At 41.3% G+C, this 23,605-nt stretch overlaps 2 protein-coding genes across 2 annotated transcripts in view; one reads left to right on the forward strand and one right to left on the reverse strand.

The window, feature by feature from the left end:
* Positions 1 to 23,605, reverse strand: part of CCDC146 (coiled-coil domain containing 146) — a 63,136-nt gene that overhangs the window by 29,973 nt on the left and 9,558 nt on the right. The window lies entirely within an intron of this gene.
* FGL2 (fibrinogen like 2) lies at positions 3,512 to 11,254 on the forward strand. Its single transcript, XM_028745698.2, has 2 exons — positions 3,512 to 4,201; positions 9,862 to 11,254. Exons 1-2 carry the CDS (start codon positions 3,589 to 3,591, stop codon positions 10,566 to 10,568), a joined length of 1,320 nt encoding a protein of 439 aa, XP_028601531.2. The 5' UTR covers positions 3,512 to 3,588; the 3' UTR covers positions 10,569 to 11,254.

The raw sequence follows: 23,605 nt of genomic DNA on the forward strand, positions 1-23,605 counted from the left end.
TTTGCAAATGGAAAAGGGACATGTTGGTTCCTTGTTAAGATACAACAAGAATTCCAAAACCTCTATTGTACTAAATGTCAGACACTATTTTTTTTGATTCAGCAATAGATTTATGACAATAAAAATACAGGATGCAGGTAAGGTCCTGGTAACAGTGGCGGCACAAGAACAAAATTTCTGGGGGAAACAGAAGAGGCAAAGTGTATTTCCAAGTGGGTGAGAAAGAAAAATAACAGCATATATTAAGGAGAAGAGTTCAGAAATGGGGGGGTGGGGTGAGTGAGGGGCAAGCTCCTTGTTTGAGGGGCTGCTTGCCCTCCCTATGGTACCAGCTATGTGTGATAAAGTTCTACTGATCACATGTTTTGGTGTTACACATTGTTCATTGTGCCTAACATTATATTGTTCTTAATAAACCTCAGATGATTCAGTAATAGAGTTTTTAAGCCTCTGAGAGGTGTCAGCAAACCAAACAAATATTGAACTAAGGGGGGGGAAAGCCCTGGAATATTTTTCCAAGATAATAAATTAAGTATTCCGATCTCTGTCCCCAGTTCATGAGAAAACAATTCAATGTAGTCCCTTCCGTAGTTTTCAGGTCAGAATTTGATTTTAACATTTTCTTTTTATGGTTGAATAGGCAATAAATCCAGGGATCTAAGATTGAAATCTGTTTCTGCCCTTCCGATAGGAAAGTGTATCTAAGGAAACTTGAAGGAAGAAGTTCTTTAACCAAAGATTGCAGGAAGAACTTAGGAGACAGGGAACTTCTGTTCTAGATGGTCATTCAGAGAGGCCAATAATTTTTTCCACTGTCAAAAGATCAGGAGACAGTATCCTCTTTGTGAACAGCACATTCTACAGTAAGATTCGGCAGCAATCACCATTTTTGAAGAATTGGTTGGTCTGAGGTAGGAACGATTTGTATCTTTACATTGGAGGAGGGGTCTTCTGGAGACCTGGTGAAATGAGAATTCCTGTGTCCTTTGCCCAGGAAGCGGCATGGAGGGTACGTAGACAAGCAACAGCGTAACATTTTCACAATATTTCCTGAAATGTTGCTTCGCAGGGGGAAGTGAACGACCTCCACAATGATGGAGGGGGAGGAAATATTATTCATTGTGAGAAGCTCTCAAAAGGCTTCTTCTAATGTTGATAGTTTTAGCAGGGAAAGATTAAAGACTTGCGTAATGGATTCATTCCACAAGTCATATGCCCATAGAATATCCTATAGAGCGACAGAATTGTAGAGTTGGAAGGGAGCCCAGGGATGATCTAGTCCAGGCTTCCTCAACCTCGGCCCTCCAGATGTTTTGAGACTACAACCCCCACCATCCCTGACTACTGGTCCTGCTAGCTAGGGATCATGGGAGTTGTAGTCCCAAAAGCATCTGGAGGGCCGAGGCTGAGGAAGCCTAATCTAGTCCAACCCCTGCCATGCAGGAATATGCAGCTGTCCCATATGGAGATCGAACCTGCAACCTTGGCGTTATCAGCACCACATGCTAACCAACTGAGCTACCCATATGTGTAACTAGTCAAATGCTTCAGATTTTGCATGCATACAAAATGGGTCAGTGATACAAAGATTCTATACCAGGGGTCTGCAACCTTTAAGACAAAAAGAGCCACTTGGACCCATTTCCGACGGGGGAAAAAACTGGGAGCCGCAAAACTCGTCATTATAAAAATAACTTTTTTGTCACTTCTTTTTATTATTTCTTTGTTTGATCCCTCAGAATTACTCCTCCTCATAGAAATAAATGTTAAATCAACAAGTTACCTTTTTGTGTGTGTGTGTTCTTCACTCCCCTTCAAAACAGTGACCAGCGTACATGCCCCTTACAATGTAGCGGGCGGGCGGGAAGGTGACGTCGGGACGGTGCATGACTAACGCACGCCGCCCCCATGCGACGTCACAGCCAGTACAGCGCCCGCCACAGTGGGGAGTGTCGGGGCGCACAATGCGCCTCCTCCCCTGGCTAGTATCCGCCCCGGAGCCGCGGCAAAGGTGTAAAAGAGCCACATGCAGCTCCGGAGCCGCGGGTTGCAGACCCCTGTTCTATACCTATAATGTGTGAAGTGATCCTGTGGTTGCAACCCTGAACATGCTTACTTGGAAATAGGTTCAACTCAAATAAAAAACATTTACTTCAAGTCAGTCTTATCTGATGTGGGGAAATGATTGTTTATACATAAGAGCATGGGCGAAAGTTTATTATTGAAGGGTGATTTCATAGCTAAAAGCATCCTTGGAGCATGAACAGCGCGTGGATAGCTCGTGCTGTCCCAAATGATTGGTCCACCTAACATAGCCTGATCGACTGCGTGGTCTGGTGTGATGGCACGGCATTGTCCTTATCTGCTGGCTGAGAACAAGTTGCATTCCTTGTATTTTGTATCTTTCCGACTATACACAATAAATGCTGTGCTGCAGCAGCTCTAGAGCAGCCAGATTTCTTCAACCCATCTCTGCGTGAGACTGATTATTACGGATGACGAGCGGGTTCTCGTCAATCTGATATAGATTAAAAATTTGGGGGGAGGGGCGCACAGGGGTGGTGTCACTCTGTATGTCAAAAATGGCATGTAGCAGTCTTTCCCAACCTACTCTCATCAGCCCAAGCAAGCATGGCCAATTCTCAGGGAAGTAGTCCAAAATATATGGGGGGCATTAGTTTGTGGAGAGTTGGCACAGCCTCAAACACAAAAGGGGCAGACACCTCTGCAGAATCACTGTGGGTGTCAATACCAGACTCCCAAAAGAATTCGGTACAGAGGACATACCAGTTTCCCCCTGATCAAAATATGGTAGTTTTGAGAATGCTCAAAGAAGACTTTCGACATCATTTTATTTGCTAGAAAACCTTTGCACATTTCTCCCAGAATTCACTGCAGAGGATTCCTCGGACTGTTCCAGAGTGCAGCCTTGCTTCATGCGGAGTGTTTGGTCAGGCTTCTTGTTGCCTCACATGAATGCATCACAGAATACACCAAACATTCATACATAGCTTTGCATGACAGGAGACTGACAGTGGAAAAGCTGCCATTACAAATTTTCTTGCAGAAGAACTTATGCTGAGCTTCCAAGAAACCCTAAGGTTGTCCACTAAGCACACCCTGAGACTGTTGGCTGAAGTCTACCCTAATACTGTTTATATGCTAACAATGAACACATACAATTTCATTGCTAGTTGGGTTTTTTTTTTTTAATGAAAAGCATACCAAACACTAGCATGTTAAAAAAACATACATTTGTTTTTGAAATGTTGTATTTGTTGTGTTGTGTATATATTTATTATTCTAAAATGAATACCTGGGTATAAGTATCTCTGTGTTTGATTATGCAGACAGGTGCCGGAGATAACATTTTGTAATGTGCAAGTCTGGGTAAATTCCCCATAGCTACCTACTTTACTCTTCTATTAATATCACTGCAGCTTGCTGTGATGCAATCAACTCCCACCCTTTTCCGAGAACAGTGTAGGCAGCCTCTCTGATAAGTCAGAGGCAGCAGTTAGCTGCTCTTTATAAAAGTCCCTGAAACTTTGCACACTTCCTCACTGGGCTAGCAGCTCCTCAGAAAAGATGAAGCTCGTTTACAGGATTTTGCTCCAGACAGCTCTGCTGCTATTTACAAATGGCTCTGCAGCGACAGATGATAGCACAGACAGCGCTAGAGAAGAAGAACTGATTGGTGCTTGTCCAATAAAGCTCAAAAGCAGCGGGGAATGTGATGGAGAGGAATGCCCGTATCGGATAACCTTGCCTCCAATGACCATCCAGCTGCCCAAGCAGTTTCGGCTGATTGAGAGAACGCTCAAAGAAGTGCAGAACCTGAAGGAAGTTGTAAACAAGATGAAGAAGTCCTGTGAAGACTGCAAGCTGCAGGCAGATGAGAATCTAGAAAAAGACAGCAACGAATTCCTGCCACCTGGCACAGATGCTCCAGTCGACAACAGCAAAATACAAGATAACAGAGTAAAAGAGTTGCAGAACAAGGTTTCCAGGCTGTCAGCCAGTCTGAAGAATGCAAAGAACCAAATCCATTCTTTACAGAATCAGCTGGAGCACATGAACCTCATAAACATGAACAACGTGGAAAGCTATGTGGACAGCAAAGTAGCCAACCTGACATTTGCTGTGAACAATCTGGATAATAAATGCTCTTCAAATTGCCCAGCCACACAACCACAACCAGGTAGGTCAGCTTTTACTATTTTACTAAAAGGATCAGAACAGCATTTCCTTACATACATCTATTAACTTTTTGCCACCTACCAAAAAAGTAAAATACCAGGCGTTACTTGATTCATATTACTTTACAATTAGGGCATATCTGGATATTAGGGAGAAAATAATAGATAAAAGTAGGATTCAATGTGTTAGGATTCAATAGTAGAATTCAATAATGTTGTATTGTGTTTTTAATATTCGGTTGGGAGCTGCCCAGAGTGGCTGGGGGAACCCAGCCAGATGGGTGGGGTATAAATAATAAATTATTATTATTATTATTATTATTATTAATAGTAGTAGTAGTAGTTGTAGTAGTAGTAGTAGTAGTATTTAGTGAAACACAATAAAATACAGTGGTACCTCGGGTTACATACGCTTCAGGTTACATATGCTTCATGTTACAGACTCCGCTAACCCAGAAATAGCTTCAGGTTAAGAACTTTGCTTCAGGATGAGAACAGAAATCGTGCTCTGGGGGCGCGGCAGCAGCGGGAGGCCCCATTAGCTAAAGTGGTGCTTCAGGTTAAGAACAGTTTCAGGTTAAGAACGGACCTCCGGAACAAATTAAGTACTTAACCCGAGGTACCACTGTATAACCATCTCGTTGGGCCAAGAAGACTTTTAGCTTAGCTGTGAGGGAAGTTACTGAAACGGATGAGAATCTAGCACCTCTGAACTTCATAATAGGTTTTTCTTTTCCTGCTAAAAGGATTTTGAACACCCCCCACACTTTATTTTTGTCAGCATTTGACACAGCAGTTAGTTACAGGCAAATTCTTATGTTCCTTTACTGAGCACAAGAAGAAAGCTTATGAGAAGAAGAGTGCGCATCTCAACTTTCCACGGATGTAACAGGTGGTGGATGCACATCAGAAACCACACTGCAATGTCCATTAGCATCTCAGTGGGTTGGCTGGCTGCATCTTCTGAGGTGCAGGGGGATGTGTGTCCCTATTTGCAGCTACCAGTTGTTATGCACAACTATTTTGCCAGCGGACAGACCTGGATTCAGGCCAGAATCTTTAAGGATTTGGCCCTGTTAAAGTACAGAAAAATCGGGCTGTTAAAGGGCATTTTCCAATGTTACACGTGGGTAGCTGTCGAAACTCAGAGGAGCTTGCACTGGTGAAATAAGGACGCCCTTTTACTTTTATCACTTCTGTTCAGGTAGAAAGAATGGAATAAACTGATTTCTCATACAGGACCAAGGAAGTAATGGTTATATTGAGATTTTTAAAAATGAATTCCATTTATCCTGGAGTGTGGACATCTGAACAATGTTTTGTCTACATTTTGTTACTGCTGTGTGCTTAGCTTTTCTTCATACCACTTCCTAATGGAAGCATCAAATGTTTTACAGTTACATGAATTTTAAAAACAAAAACGAAGAAACTCAAAAATCTTCCTTTGAATATTATTTTGAATTACACTTCAAAATGTTAATAAATAACTTGCCATATTACATACATTTGGGAACACAGAGGAAGGTGTAGTCTTACAGATGGATGACAAAATGATTATGTTTTACAGCTGCACATGTGTAAATCTGAGCAACACTAATATATCCCAAACGAACAGCATGTGATATACTTAGAGTGGAATCTTGGCAATGTTACATGAAATATCATTTTGACTATTACTTTTCCCAACCCATCTATTTTTAGTGGTTGCACTTAAAAGAGCATTATCCTGTTACAATAACAAGAAATCATTTTGTAATTCATAGCTCTTGCTAGAAAACAGTGCTTGGAATCCGTTCTTTAAAAAAAAATGTTCTCTGAAGTCATTCAACATTCTCTGAACTGCACTTAAAAGTAGTTCCCATAATTGCTGAGTGAACTGAATGCGAATTAAGTTCATTGTGAAGTAGAATTTTGAATGATGCCTACTTCACCTTCAAGTTCATTCTGGTACGTGACTCTTTTGGGCCTTTAAGCTTAATGGTTTCTGTTTTCCTTTAGGTTTTCATGTTTTTCTTTTTTTCTTTTATGGATGATGTATATATGTTTTTAACTGCTGGAATATAATAAAGTTATTTTAAAATTAAAAAAAAAAAAATAAGCTTAATGGTTATATTTTGGGAGGAAATAAATCAAAACTATTCACATTCCACAGTGTGTGTTTTGATGTTTCCTTAGCCTTCTTAAGCATATTTATCCCTCAGCACAGCAGTCTGTGACATTCTGAATGTTGAAAAAAAAGAACGCTGAGGCTCGTTTGGATAAACGTGAGCAGTGAGTGGAACATATATAATCTCTCTTCCAGAATAGGCTATTTTAAATCTCTATCCCTGAACAGGCTTGCAGCAGCAAGGGGAAGCAGCCTGCCTGATCTCTGCCTCTTGGCTCCCCTCTCCTCCAGCCTCCACTTCTCCCTCTGATTCTGGACTGCTCTCTGCCACCACCTCCTTCCGCTCACTAAACCTTGTTATCCCTTCATTTTTTTTTTTATTAAAGATATTTATTCAAAGTTTTACATTTATCACCCAACACATATAATCCCATCCCCCACAATACAATATCAAACATAAAAGAAATAACAGAAAAAAGACATACAAAAAAGAAAAAGAGAAAAGAAAAATTATAACATCAAATCCAAATTCTTAATGTTCATACTTTCCTCACTTTTGAACTTCCTCGCACCTTCCGTTCCTGCTTTCCAGGTTTGTAAAATTCTAAACAGCAAATTATCACCTTATTTCAGTTTCTTATTTGTATTTTCCCCATATTATGTCTCTAAATTTAAGTTTATTTTCCAAATACTTAAATACTTAATTAGGCATAATATTAACCAAAAAAATTAACTTTTTCTCAAATTTCACCTATTCTCAAATTCTTATCAGCTAACTTACTGATGCCCCATTTATTTTTACTCTTGCATCATCTTAACAAAAACCTTGTTATCCCTTCAGCTTCCAACACCACCTCCTCCCAGTCCTTTCCCTCTTCTCCCTCTGACCACTCGTCATCATCCCATCACTACTCCCCAGGCTCTGAGCCTTCTTCAATCGGGGGTTCCCCAGCTGCTGCCTTCCACCACTCCTCTGCACCCAGCCAGTCCGTGACAACGGACAATGTGTTGTAGTCTTGGATTGCTTGAGAAGGACCCAAAGCAATATGGATTGCCAGACAAGCAAAAATACACAATGATGGGCTGTATCCAACAAGTCATCCCATTAGTGCGAGGACTTCCTCTCCCCCTCTTGTTTCTGCAGAACCTCCATAACAGGTTGGGTGGGAGGTGTGGGGAACACACTGAGAGAAGAGAGGGAGAGGAAGTATTGTTGTATGGTTAAAAGTCCTTGCACTAATGGGACAACTGTGTTAGATACAACACAGTGTTCCCCAGGTGGGTGATCCATATGCACTACTGAATCTGTTATGACTTCTCCTAGCATCCACATCAGGTGGAGCTGGATCATGAGTGTATGTGAAAGTACATTAAAATTCACTACATTCTAATACAGTCATACCTTGGTTGTCAAACGCCTTGGTACTCGTATGTTTCGGCTCCCAAATGATCAAAACCCAGAAGTGAGTGTTTTCTAACTTTTTTTGGAAGCTGAATGTCTGATGTGGCTTCCGCTATTGTTTCTGACGTGCCTGCGCAATTGGAAGCCGTGCCTTGGTTTCCAAACGTTCTGGAAGTCAAATGGACTTCTCTAAAGCAACAACAGTATAAATGAATCAGAGTACATTGTATCTATTAGATGTATTAGAATGATAGTTTACACATATTCATATGGGGGTGGACACAAGGAGCAGACCTATTGGGAGCATCTATGCACCTCTTAAAGTAAACTTGAGTCCTCTTCCTTTATGAAAGACTGCATCACTGCCCAAAAATCAATACTGATGTGAAAACTTTGAAACTTCAAACTCTCTCAATAGCTTCACTCTGCTGCCCTCCAACAAATTTGGGTGATAAATATTTCCCCTCCCAAAATAATTTATAATAAGAATCAACATAACTCAGAAAACTTATTTCCTCATTCCAAATGATATTAATTGAATGCTGCTGTGTCAATAATTTCCTGGAGAAAAATGTAAGAGCATTTCATTTGTAAAGCTTGTTAGGCTTCTATTATAACTGGCCTGGGAAATAAAATGGGCCATAATCTTCAGGAAACACCTGGAAGAAATACTTTATATCATAAAGTGTTGCATTCCTGCTTAGTATACTGTCCAAATTCATTTCCACTCTAAAATCCAGAGGTTACATAATAACACGTTTACAGGAAACCACCGTCATGCTCTTAAACGACATCTTTCTGAGTGTCAGTGTCAATTGTACACGATAGCCTGCAAATAGCTAGGAAAAAACCACAGGTGACACCAGCACTTTAGGCCAATCTTGTAAGAAATAAAACTATCCTGCTCTCCATAAGTGTAAAAAGACAGTGGTTAATGCAAAAGTTAACAAATGTCAAGTGGAGACTTGGCATTTGACCCTAGATCAAATTGTCAACTGCCTCAGTATAACTGTTATGCAAAATTATGTGGATACAGTGGTGCCTCGCAAGACGAAATGAATCCGTTCCGCGAGTCTTTTGGTCTTGCAGTTTTTTCGTCTTGCGAAGCACGGCTATTAGCGGCTTAGCGGCTATTAGCGGCTATTAACGGCTTAGCAGCTTAGCGGCTATTAACGGCTTAGCGGCTTTAAGAAAAAGGAAACAAACTCGCAAGAACTCGCAAGACGTTTCGTCTTGTGAAGCAAGTCCATAGGGAAATTCGTCTTGCGGAACGACTCAAAAAACGGAAAACCCTTTCGTCTAGCGAGTTTTTCGTCTTGCGAGGCATTCGTCTTGCGGGGCACCACTGTAGTTCTATTGCACACTGAGGAGCGCAACATAAAACATTCGGTGAAGAAAAAGTGAGAGTTCTCACACAAAGCAATAAAATAATATAAAAGCTATGCCTCTGATGGTCCTCTAAGTTACTTCATTAAATAGAACCTGTAATGGAGGTTTCTTTGTCTGGAGGCCCCCTATTGCTTCCCCCTCCCCTTTGACCTGAACAGGCTTCTGACCCCACAAGGATCAGTTGTGTACATGATATGAAATGATAGCTCACGTGGGAACAAGCAAACAAAAATCCAAGCCAGTTGTGGGCCACAGCAGAAGACACAACATACCCTTGTCAAGAAATTACTATTCCCAGTCCTCCCCCTGCCCAAATAAGGAGAGGCTGAGGCAGCAATTTACATCAGCAAAAAGTCTTCTATGAGAAATAGAACTGGAAGTGCAAAAGTTATCAAGTGTCATCAAATCCAGCTCTAACCACATATTAAATTTAAACTAGTGCCAGCAGATGATTCCCCTGTTTTCTTCAAGGGTCATTTCCTACATTACTGATATTATTATTATTATTATTATTATTATTATTATTATTATTATTATTATTATTATTGCAATGACTTACAAAAGCACAGAAAAAAGCTGTTCTCTGATATCACTGAGCTATGTGCGTTATTTATTCTACCTCCATACACACTGCACCCAAATGGAAAGGTGACTAAAAGTGTATATTCCATTATGGATTCAGATTGCTTTCTATTATGCTATACAAGTTAAAAATGGGTTGTAAATAACGTGGCTAACTTCGTCAACCCCCTTTCTCTGTCCAGTTATACAGATTCTGCAAGGAGACTGTTCCAATTATTACGCAGCAGGCAAACTGCGTAATGGAATCTACAGAATTGCTCCTGATCCAAGACATGACAGCTTTGATGTTTACTGTGAGATGGAATCTATGGGAGGCGGCTGGACAGTGTTCCAGATGCGTCAGGATGGCAGCACCAGCTTCAACAGAACATGGAAAGAATACAAGAATGGCTTCGGAAACCTGAGTAGAGAATTCTGGCTCGGGAATGACAACATTCACCTTCTGACCAAAAGCAAGGAGATGCAGCTCAGGATTGAACTTGAGGATTTCAACGGAGTCAAAGAATATGCAAAATACGAACAATTTTATGTGACCAATGAATTTCTCAAATACCGCTTAAGTATTGGCAGCTACAGTGGCACAGCTGGGAACGCCCTGCAATTCAGCAAACATTACAACCATGACCAAAGGTTCTTCACTACCCCAGATAGAGACAACGACAGGTATCCATCAGGAAACTGTGGAGCGTACTATAGCTCTGGGTGGTGGTTTGACGCATGCTTGGCGGCTAATCTCAATGGCGTATATTATCACAAAAAATACAAAGGTGTTCGCAATGGGATTTTCTGGGGCACCTGGCCTACAGCTTCGGATAATAGTCTAAATGGTTACAGACAACCTTTCAAAAAGGTCAGAATGATGATGAGACCCAAAGTCTTTGTGCCATGAATTAGTAACTTCTCAATATTGACACTTTTCTCCAGTATCTGAGTGCAATTTTAAAAACAACTGCTATGTCTCATGTTTAAATATTTTTTCCTTGAGAAAACGCCTCTTCCAAAGGCACCCTAATGTATCTCTCCTGATAAATTCTAAATGTACAGGGAACAATTCAATTTTTTGGTAGCAAATAATGTGTCAGCCTCATCCATTAACCTCTGTTAGGTCAGAAGCGGAGTGTAAGCTTACTTTGTCAAGTTGACTTCAAAGGCATTCCACTATTGCCGTATCACAAAACAATGCCTCGGCCACCCACAGGCCAAAACCAGATTTATAGAGTTGGAGAGCAACAGTTTCAGACCCTTAATGTACTGCTTCCTCATCATATTCCATAAATATCTCTGCAGAACCACCAACCTGCTGCAAAGCTAGTGAGCCCAAACTGGCTTAAACTCAAGTATTCCAAGACAACTATATTTTTTCTATGTAAATAATAGATTCAGTATGTTATAGTTTAATAATTCATTGCCACTGTCAACTAGCTTTTTTTTTTTACTATGTGACTGTACCAGAACAAAAACAACGTATCTTAATCTAAAGGCTAATAAATGCTGTTAAGGAAGCATTTCTAATGATCTTGCTATTTTTATATATGACCAAACATTGCAATACTAAATCTCTAAAAATATTAATGACCATAATGTGGTGGTTTATTTATGTGCAACTAATTTTGTATGGATTCAACCAATATTTTCAGACCTCATTAGAAAATGTTGTCTGTACTCAAGAGACGAATAACTGAAAATATATATATATAAAGGCTTCAAGTTTACAGGGGGAATTCTGCGCCTTATAGTACAGTCGTATGATCCACTTATGCCAGCAGCCTCTACATCAGGGTTACAGCTGGTGTGACAGTCGCAATCCTACGTACTCCTATCAGCATAAGAATAGATATTGAAATAAGAGACGATATAGCAATGCCAAAAGACACATCTGCAACATCCCTGGCAACTATGCTACTACTAATCTAATAAGATTTAACACTGCTGACACCTGCACATCAGTAGGGCATGGAAGGCATTTTTGATGGAATGTCATGGGAGAAGGTAACATGTGCCATTTTTCTCAAACAGATTTCTGGTATATTGTTGGAAATATTATTATTTTTAAAGAGCCACTTTAGGCAATTATGATCTAAGTGATATTGCTTCTTCAGTAGGCATTTCCAAAGATGGCTAATATAGGTGTATATATCTGTATATGCAACAGAAGGAACTTATAAGAGAGGCAGCCTTACAATGCCTTATATTTGTGAACAGTAAAGAGAGAAATACATTTAGAATTTTCATTGCGTATTGTTGCTAATGACCAAAGTATGTGGATTTACACACGTGTGTGTGTTGTTACAGGGGCTTTGCTAGATGGAACTATGCCCAATTGTGCCATGCAATTTGGCTATTTTTCTTCATAGTAAATGTCTCTTAACTGGTGAGGGAAACCAAATCTAATACTGAGAGATTCTATCACCTTCGCTACAAAATGTTACGTATCATCATTAGAGGTTGTTGCTGGTGAGTTTTCTAGATGAAAAGATCCTTAAGTTACAGGATTGGGTCCAGTGTGTCCCGTCTGAAAATGGAAGGGTTCCTTCTGTTCACTTTTCATCTAATTCCCCTTCCAGGCTCCCATTTCACCTCTCATACGTTTCCGGGGTTTCCTCAGTTATCTGAAGCAGCCTTACGGAAGGCTGCAGGGGAAAACAGACTCCTGGGGAACATCCTGTGAGTGAAGTTCAATCACAGGATTCAACCCAAAATGTAGAAATGAATGCAATCACTTGTTATGATGTGCAGTAAAAGATTTCCTCCAAACCATGTTGAAGTCAATAGAAGATAAGTATCTACTGTAATTTTGATTGGTTTTGGTTACTGCATTTACATACTGTACAGTGCTTCAAGATCTGCACAACTGACTACTAGTTTGCTTCTGGGCACAATTCTAATTGCTGGGGGTTTTTTGCCACTCAACTGTAGGTTTGGGATGAGGTGTATGAAACCCCCCATGAACTTGCCTATGTGCAGCGATTCTTGGCTTAGGCCCTGCTCCAAATACCTCTCCCCTTCTTCGGAGATGTGGTGGGTGGCTTCTGGGGACAGTTCCTTTTCTGTGGTGGCACCCAGACTTAGAACTCCCTTCCCAAGCACAGTTCCAAAGCTTATATCACTATCTTTTAGGCAACAATAAAACCGTTGTAATTTGCCTGAATGTCTGGCAGCACCTTATTTGCAATGCTTTCTATCTATAATTTATTTGCTCATTTATTACTTTCATTTCATTGTTATGTATTAGGGATGGGAGACCTTTTCTTTTTAGTCTGAGGGTCACAAACCCCTCATGGGGGACCTTCCAAGGATGACATGTCAGGGGCGAGTGCAACAGGTGCAAAGGTGCATTGAGCTATAGAAGCAACGCTTTTAACTTGGCACACAACAGTTAAAGCTTCCTGCGTACAACCACATACATACCTCTCGATCTAGGCATTATTACCATTCACAGACCTATCCTAGCCAAGTAGGGCTGTTCAACAGAAAGCAGAGTAATTCACAACTAAAAGTATAGTTAGATGAATCAGAAGAATACAAACATAGTTGATAAGCTAGTTTTCTGTATGCAGTCATACCTCAGGTTGAAGTTGCTTCAGGCTGAGCGTTTTCAGGTTGCGCTCTGCGGCGACACGAAAGTAATGGAACTTGTTACTTCCAGGTTTCGCCACTTGCGCATGCGCAGACGATCAAAATGATGTCATGTGCATGCGCAGAAGCGGCGAATCGCGACCCACACATACACAGGTTGCGTTCACTTCAGGATGCGAACGGGGCTCCAGAACGGATCCCGTTCGTATCCAGAGGTACCACTGTACTGCATTAAATTGTGTTGTTTTCCGTTCAGATCTTTGTGTAGATGTGCCCAACGATTTTAAACTTGTTTAGCTACCACAGCTTCATTCAAACTATCTAGGTGCTATAACTTTGTGAGAGTCCACACAATTTCTTGCCCATCACAGAATTAAAACTCTCAGTGTTCCCTAGATTGGACCACAGATACGCATTTTGTCCAAGACCACACACTTAAGTCCAAAATTAATCCTGGCTGTGAAGCTACCAGCTGTTTATTTATTTGAAATCCTTCCAATAAATAATGAAATTTTGCTATAGAAGATATCTATCTATCTATCTATCTATCTATCTATCTATCTATCTATCTATCTTTGCTATAGAAGGTGAACACCAGGTTTTGAAACAATTACCAATACTGTTCTTATTAACTAAATGCTTTTATGCAAATGAAAACATCATATATCCTTTCCACAAAGATTGAACCAAAAGCTGTTGGTTTGCAGAACTTTTGTAAATTAAGAATGGTTACATCAGATCTTCCTGCAAATTCCCAATGGGTACACTCAGGACAAAATACACACTTGCCAGTTCAAAGTGCTCTTCCAAGCACACCCCGATCTCTTGGCATAAGTTGAACACACTCAAGGAAACTGCTACAAAGCAAAATCAGGAACCCTGGTGGCCCAGTGATTGACCTGCAGGGCTCCTGCCTGACAGCTGTTCACAACAGAGAAGTTTGGGGGGAGGTCGATTGCTCAGGGGAGAAAAGTCTGCGTTCTGCAAGAAGAAAGTGCCAAGTCCAGTCCCTAGCATCTCCATTTAAAAGACTCTCTGGTACCAAGGAAGTGAGGCCACTCTGGCTTGGATACAGCAGAGTAGACCATCAGCTGTCAGTCAGGAATACAGTGGTACCTCGCAAGACGAATGCCTCGCAAGACAAAAAACTCGCTAGACGAAAGGGTTTTTTGTTTTTTGAGCTGCTTCGCAAGACGATTTTCCCTATGGGCTTGCTTCGCAAGACGGAAACGTCTTGCAAGTTTGTTTCCTTTTTCTTAACACCGTTAATACAGTTGCGACTTGACTTCGAGGAGCAACTCATAGAATGCGGTGTGGTAGCCTTTTTTGAGGTTTTTAAAGACTTTGGTGATTTTTGAAGCTTTTCCAAAACTTTCCCGACACCGTGCTTCGCAAGACGAAAAAAATCGCAAGACGACAAAACTCGCGGAACGAATTAATTTCGTCTTGCGAGGCACCACTGTAGATAGCCCTGGCTCTATCTCCAGTTTAAATGCTTCAAAAGGACTGTAATGAAAATGGGAGGAGGTGGGACTCAACAGCAGCCTTTAGAAAATCTAAAGAGAGCTTTCTCCATACTATCCAAAGCCATGCCTTTGTAAGATTCCTGAGCACATGGAGAGAATCCTCTCTGGGTACAGTTGAGCAAGGAGGCCGCTGATAGGGGAAAGGGTCTGTCACATTTCATGTGCATTAATTATCCACTCTTTTCTACTTCTAGAAAAGGGCAGTTTAATGTGGACATATATTCAAAGCCTTATTAGTTTTGGATAGGCAATACTGTATTAACATATGTATTCTGGCAGAGAGAGTTTTGTTCAACAGGGACACTATAATCAAAGAAGCTGGGGCCTTTTACAATTTCTTAAGAATTATCCTTAAGATGCAAAGCATTTCCTTCTATTAGAAGTGGGCTGCTTCTTCTGTGGAATAGAACAGCTTCATGCATCTGCTACACTGCAAAGCAAGTTAAAATGTGATAACCCTATTTGCAATAAAGCCACACCTAAAACAATATGTTTTGGATTAATGGCTTTAAATCCTTTTTAAAATGAAGGCATTTAATAAGTATTATAGTCATGAAACCCATGTCTAACTCTATAAAGGCAAGCAGTAAATAGTAAATTTAAAATTTAGAAAAACCAAATATTGAAAAACAGCTCGTCATTTCAAAATGAGAAATTATAGGCCATAGATAAGAACAAACAGAACAGGTTTCATCAAAGTGAGTTCCTGTAACCCTAAAAGAGTGGAAGAAGTTTATCAAAAGGGAATACAGCATGGTGATTTGCACATTATTGAAGCTGTTGGTTGTTCCTACTGCACTAGAGACCTACCTGGAAGTCTATGGATGAAATAGATTTTAAAAGCCCAGCACTGGGTGCAAAGCAGGGGATCTAAGCAGACACCAAAGGTCAGAGGGTCGGGGGCAAGAACAGCAGGCCTATATCTCTAGAGTGTTATTAGTAAAAGGAAATTTTAGAATCTTGACAACAGAGAACTCCACATAAGCACATTCAGTACAGTATGCTATCCAGAATAAGGAAAGTATTCCACTGGCATTAAAGATGTTTTGATTTAATCCAGCAGTTTTAAATGCCTGCCATTTTTTTAAAAAAATCCCAGCAGATTAATTAAGCACTTCCCTCTGACCTTGAGACCCTCATTTCTTATTTCCTCTATTTGACCCCTGATTTAAGAAAGGTAGGAAAATAAGGATCGTTATTTTAACACCTGCAATTAGTCCAATCGTATTCTGAAATGCATACAAAAGGCGAAAACATTTATATGCTTCTTACTGCCATAGTTAAATGCTGAACATAGTTTAACACTGAGGATTTGTCATTTAGAAAGTTAATACAACTTCGTTACATCCACACTCATCCACACCTACCCTTTGCCCTGCACTTTCAAGATACAACTCCATACTTTAAAGCGCTATGTCCAAGCACACACAGCCCTCTTCTTTTTGCCACAGTGCTTTCCCTGAGAAAATTGGCACTTTAACACTGAATCAGAACAAAAGGCAAGAAGGGGTTTTCTGTGGATTGCTGTTTGCTCTGATTCAGCGGTAAAAGCAGAGGGGGGCGGGAATGCTAGGACACAGCACTTTAAAGTGCGGACCTGTGCCTAGAAGCATGGCACAAAAGGAAGTCTGGACAAGCCCTCTGTGTCACATTTGGAACAACAGAACATGTACTCACATTGACATGAATAAGGTGTCAGCTAAGATGGCAAGCATGTGAGCAGCAAGGTCTTCAAATGGTGTCAGGTAATACGCATGTGGACTATGCTCTATAAGGCATATTTTCTCCATAGTTGAAAATGCTACATTTATATTCATGCCTGGATTATAGCTGAATAAATAATCTACTCAAGACATATACACTTGAGGAGAAGCATCATTCGTTCCGGAGGTCCATTCTTAACCTGAAACTGTTCTTAACCTGAAGCACCACTTTAGCTAATGGGGCCTGCTGCTGCCGCCGCACCGCTGGAGCACGATTTCTGTTCTCATCCTGAAGCAAAGTTCTTAACCCGAGGTACTATTTCTGGGTTAGCGGAGTCTGTAACCTGAAGCGTCTGTAACCTGAAGCATATGTAACCCGAGGTACCACTGTATCTTACCAGGTGTGGAGGAAGGGGGGTGCGGTGGAGGTGGACCACCTCATGTGTCACCACTGAGGGGGGTGGCAAAATGTCGGGTGGCACTCACCACAGGGCCTGCAGTGCGCCTGAGCCACGTGTCTCTCCTGTTAGGGACGCGGTAGTTTGGGTGCCCGCAGGCTCTGCGCTGCCCAAATGGTCTGCCCGCCACCTCACCCTCAGCTGCAGGGCGGCTGAGTGGGAGACAGCAAGCAGACCCCTCAGAGAGCGTCCTGCCACGGCTGACCTCACCCCCGCGGGCAGCTGGCCCCACCCCTGGGCGCAGGGCACACGCGCCGCCCAAGGCGCCCAATCAGCTTGCTCCACCGCTGATCTTACCATGCACCAAAATGAATTTTCTGCCCTGCTGTTGGCCTCATCAGAAGCTATCAGCATGTACTTTAACAGTTCCAGAACTTTTTGAATACGTACACCTAGGTATTCTATATCTTTCCTGGACTGACCATGTCAATGTTGGCAGACATACCTTCATTGTATTGCTGATTCCACATGTCTACTAGCAGGTTCTGTAATAAACACTGGCATTCACAATGAAAGTCACATTATCACCACTGTCAATGATTTCCCCAGTGATAATAGGAGTTTGAACAGTCTGACAGGATAGAAATGGTTTGCCTAATTGCTGTTAAGAGCCTTCTGGCTGGAGGTGAAGGCAACATCTGTCTTATTTTTTATGCCAATGTACTTATAGGGCTTTAATGTTGCTCCAAAAGCTTTGCAAGGTTTAGATTTAGTAAGATTTGGAATGCGCCACAATGTTTGGATAAGTAAATGCCTGAAAGTGTTTTCAAAACTGTTGCTGGGTGAACATTTTTATAGCTAATGTTAGAGGTTTCACAAATTATGTGCACTTGATATATGTGTGTGGGGGGGGGGGAAATACCTTAAAAAAGAGGCCAGTGAGCACATGTTTATAATTGGCACAGCAGTAGCTGTGAGAAAGGCAACTGAATCTGGAATATTTAGTACAGTTCTGGTCGCCTCACCTAAAAACGGATATTTTAGTTTTGGAAAATGCTCAGAAAAGGGCAACCAAAAATGATAAATGGGATGGAGCAGGGGCAAAATGAGGCTTTCTTTCATCCGGGTCAAAGACTCTGTTTGGCACCCATCCCACATGCACTTACCCATTGACACACACACCCACACACACACCTCAACACATTTGTTTTTAAAGGGCATCAAAAGTCCAACAAAACTTTGAATCATAGAATTGTAGAGTTGGAAGGGACCCCAGCGGTCATCTATTCCAACCCCCTGCAATGCACATATCTCAACTACCATATGTTCCGGTGTACAAGATGACTTTTTATCCCTGGAAAATCACCCCCAAAGTTGGGGATCGTCTTATATGCCAGGTATACGTGTTGGGAAGGAGAAGAGGGAGCCGGTGAGCAGAGGCACCCCTTCTGCCATCGCTCCTCCTCCCTCCCCACAGTAGGGGACATGGAAAGTCCTTCCAAGCGCGGCACTCGCCCGCCCGCCCAACACCTCGACTCGGGCTGCTGCTGCTGTGACGGCAGAGGCAGCACTCAAACTCTGTAACTCTAAAACTCTAAAATGGAACAGCAAAAGTTGGGGGTCATCTTATACTCCCAGTCGCCCAATACGCCGGAATCTATAGTAGATCATACATGACGGGTGGCCATCCAACCTCTGTTTACAAACCTCCAATGAAGGAGAGTCCACAACCTCAACTCGGTACCTCTGGTTCCTCCTAAGCAAGATTTCTAGAGAGGAAGGGAATTTGGGGAGCGGACACACACACACAAGGTCGTCCACCCCCCATAGCAACCTGCAACTCAATTCCCCTAAGGCAATGCATTTGTGTATGCTCTTTTCATTAATCAATGCATTTATATGCAGAATTTAATGTAGTATATACATTTTTGTACACATTACTTGGCTGGAGAACTGCACTGCAAAATTCAGAGAAGTAGAAAAGTTGCATGGTGGCTGTGTTTTGGCTTGCGAATTGTTTTGGAAAGTGCAGATTAGGTAAATTTGCCTTTTAATGTGAACTGAATCAAATTTCTCCCCATACTTACATTTTGCACCATATCTTAGGTCACTCTGAATTGTGCTATCTGACTTTTGGGAGAAAAAAGACTTACAAAGCCTATTACACATGGAGAAATTTGGGATTGCTTACCCATTATCTATTAACATAATCCAAGGAAAATTGAATGACCTATGAAGAGAGAGATATTGTATCCTACATAGGAGAAATGGACTCAGAGAAGAACACTCAGGCCATCCACAACAACTTCTTTTGAATAGTTTACTAAATCTACTTCAGATTAACAGACTAACATATTCCAGTGCTGTTCTCGTGCCAAAAAGGTTACAAGCCTGTCTGAAGGAAGAAGCAATTGCCCCTCTGATGGAATAATAGTCTATCTTCACAGATCTCAAGAAATAATGCTCAGCTCTATTGATTAGTGATCATTATTCACTTATTTTGTATCCCGCATTCATTTATTTCAATAAGCAATTCCACCTTCCAATTGCCTTTTGGCCTACTGAAGTACAGAGAGTGTATGTGCTTTCACTATCTCAATACACTGCAGCTTCATGTCACACCTTGAGACTCTCAACATAATTATATTAAACCTGGCTACAAATTCCTCCTAAAACAGTCATAGGCAAACTCGGCCCTCCAGATGTTTTGAGACTACAACTCCCATCATCCCTGACCACTGGTCCTGTTAGCTAGGGATCCTAGAAGTTGTAGTCCCAAAACATCTGGAGGGCCGAGTTTGCTAATGCCTGTCCTAAAATCTGCATATATCACAGAATATGTACTTAGTCACATGAAAAACAAACTGTGAAAGAACAGGAACACAACTACATATTTTGCCTTAATGAGTACAATGTTGACAGCTTTACAGCAGTTAGGAAAGTGACATATTGCAAAATTGGCTTTGTCAACATTCCAGCATGTCTGTGGCATAAAAACAAAAAGCAAAACACAGAGATGGGTTGGGCTTCTGAAAAACAAGGTAATAGTCCAATACTGTCTTCCAGTTGCAATCACTTCCAAGTTACCCTTGCACAGGTGGAGTCAACCACGGACAGAACCTTTATGACAGAGGAATCCCAGCCAATCTTGCAGAATCAGAGAGGGGGCATATGCAGTAGAACCAACTGCGGTAAAACAAATGCAGCAATACTGCAATGAAGATGTAATGAGGTGAAAGATGCATGTATGACTCCACTCCATGCAGCTCCCTAAAGCTCAAGGGCCCTTCAAGAGCAAAAAGCTGGCAATCCCATTCCTCTGTGATGCTTTCAGAACTCAGGCCACCACTGAGAGTGCTCAATAAATTTATTATTGCTTCATACGTTATTCTTTTCTAATGCTACTTAGCAGCAGGTGTGCCCACAGGAATTGAGGGGGGTGGGGTGGGAAGTAATAACAACTCAGCAGACATAAATAGAATCAAAGAACAGGTCTTTTGAGATAGCTCTGGGGACTAAATTGTGGTGAGGTCTGGGTAACTTTGGCTTCTGCAAAGATTATAGTTTAGGTCTATTCCTTCTTTGTTTCTCTTTGTCTCCCTTCACCCCATCCAACCCTTAGTTATTGCTACAATCAACCTCCTAGCCCCTCCTTGCAGTTCCCTGCAAAAAAACAACAACCCCATCGCACCAGGATAATTGCATGGTTGTCATACACTACTCCAATTTCCCCTCTCTTGCAGACCTACTCCTCTGTCTTCCTAAATGTTTGTCCTCTTCCCAATACAAAACATGCTCCATGCAACACTCACAAGTGTTGAAGCTTTGATCCTACAGCAGCTATCAAGCCATCCTAATGGGAGACAAGTTTCCTATCGTTCCTACCCACTAAGTTATGGAGTATCCTAAGTGGAATAGCAGCCTCTCCTTTCCCAACTGACCCTAGAGTTTTCCTCCACCAAGCACTTAAGAAACAGTAATTAAGTAATATTTATGAATTACTGAAAAGCATTTTTAGCCATCTGTCGGAATCTGATGGACAACAGATCTTGCCACTGCATGCCCTGATGACCTTTATGATGACCTTTAGTGTCACTGACAAATCAACGTATCATTGATTTCCATTGTCTCTTGTACTGCAACAAGTGCTTAGTGATTGTGTTAGGTTTAGCACACTGATTCATGGGCTCAACTACATAACACTCTGTGAAGAAAACGTTTGGTTTTGCACATTTCCCAACAATTGCCACAGCATCTCCCAAGGACTTTTCACTTTTAGATAAGCAGTAGCATGGTGTGGGATAGCTTAATTGCTCAATACCATGGTGAAACTTTACACTACATCTAAACAATATATCTATAAAGAACTCACAGAATACTGCTGAAACCCTGAGTTTCACTGTCTGTAATCAGTTTATATCTAGAGCACAACAAACAATTTGTGGTGTGGAATCGCAATATCCTCTCAAGGCAGTATTCCTGTAGCAGGGATGTCAGATTCCCAGCAGCATTCAAACCACATTATTTTGTTGCATGGGAAATATATTTTCTCCCCCAGTTAGTACCTGCACTGCTATTCAGAGTGGTGCAAGAAATATGGTTGCAGGAATGTCAAGTGTACCTACTGGACAATGTAATATCACCACTGATAAGCAATAACCACCCCTGCCCCTTCAATGTCTATGTAATTTTGGATTTATTTATTTTTCTAATTTGAATCTTAACTTTTAAAATATCCGCAGTGGTTGTCTAGCACCCAAATACCCTAGAGCAGCGTTGCAGAACTCATCTAGTGCAAAGTTTCTGTTTGTTTGTTTTTAAAGGTCAAAATGGTGCAACATTGCGCTCCCCTTCCAGAATTTGCTCATGTCCTTAGTCCGACAGTGGAAATGTTGAAGCATCTAATAGCTCAGCGGGAGGGAGACAGAGATACAAACAACAACATGTCTTTACCCCACTTGCAACAATGCTATTTCTCAACAATTGCATAGGGATGAGATACTGAGGCACTAGACCTAGACTGGTTCTTTTATAATCCTATCAGTAAAATACTGAGCAGTATTCAACTAATCCATGCCAGCAGCAAAAGGATTTCCACTTGCACAATCCCTTTCCTATCCCAGCCACCCTCCCCAAATCTGCTGCAGAGGGGTAGCGGAATATTCATGTATAATTATGTTGTATTCCACCCATTGTCTGGAGAAGTTATAAGAAGTCACACTGACTTCACTGGAAACAATCGTAAGTGGAGACTTCAGGAGGGTAGCTACAAAGATAAGACGCTGATTAATAAAAACCACGGTATTTAAGCAGATCTCTGTTAAGAAGAGTATTTTATTCCAACCAAGGAATGAAATCAATGAAACAGTCTGTTACACGTTGCTAAACTGACATGGAAATGTTTAGCCAAATTGAGGTCATTATGGAAATAACGACACGCTGAAATGGACCAGGACTAAGCAATCCTTATTCATTACTTCTACGTTTCTAAAGTTCCCAGCCTTTCCCTATAATGCTATATTGTTTTAGAAAAATAGGACACTTTGTGTAAGAGATGATCCGTACGTCTATTATTTTCTTGTGAGAAGTCTGAAGGAGCTGAATGGTGACTATCAAACAAACAAATCCCAAATAAAAATGTTACTACCATAAATTCTTACCAATATGGAATTATCTACTAGTACAACACAATGCTCAATTCAACAGGATTCTAGCTGAAGATGTAAACACTTTGAGAAACAGAAATGGATCATTGGTTCCAGCTTAAATGAAAATTGAATCCCATTGTTTTTCATTGTACATTTTGTGTACCACATTGGACAATTAACTGGAATGTGGCATGAACCAAATATGTACATAATTGAGACAATAGTTCTATTCACCTATCATGAAAATTGTGTTGAATGAACACACGGTGGGGAAACAGGAAAACTGGCAACTTGCTTCCATTAACTGGAACAGGATATAAAGGTGCATACATGTAAAAAGCCAAATGGAGGCAGTTCTGATCACCTGTGATCAATATCTAGCAAAACTAAGGAAACAGCAAGAAACACCAGTTATCAGGCTTTGCAACAGTTATGCAGTGGACTAGATCCAGAGAATGGTTTGGATCTATACAGTTTGCCCAGTGTGTATGTAATGTATGGAAAGAACAAAATTGCACATATCTTCAGGAATTCTTGGCATATGAGACAACACATATCACTTCAGGAATGCCTAGCTAAGTAACGCTCTCCAGGGCTACTTTGGACTTCTGGCACACCAAAGTAAAGGGGATGCAAGCAGGCCTGAGCTTCTACTGGACTGTGAGTACTAGCTTTTGTCATGCCAGGGGTTCTATATAACATGCAAGGGTCTCACAGTCTCTCTCCCTTTCTTTTCCCCTGGATGCACTGGGAATTAGTTAATGCTGTGCTTTTATTTAATCAGCAACATCTGCAAAAAGGGTAAATGATAATGCCAATCACCCTCCAGGGTCTACTCCAGAGGTGACAAGGCCTCTTGGCAAAGGCTGTGTTCTTTGGCCCCAACAGTGCTGAACATGTCAATTTCCAGGATGTTGCTGAACAGAGATGGCAGCTGCGGGCAGTCAATAAGCCTGTTAAATTCTTGTTTTTAAGAGGCAACAATGGTGGTAAACCTTCCCATGATACTGGGGCCTTGGCAGCTGCCCAGGGTTTTCAGGTATTGATGCTGAGCATGCTGCCTTGGTAAAAATCC

The sequence above is a fragment of the Podarcis muralis genome, chromosome 10, assembly GCF_964188315.1.
Source record: "Podarcis muralis chromosome 10, rPodMur119.hap1.1, whole genome shotgun sequence".
NCBI classification, from domain to species: Eukaryota; Metazoa; Chordata; class Lepidosauria; order Squamata; family Lacertidae; genus Podarcis; species Podarcis muralis.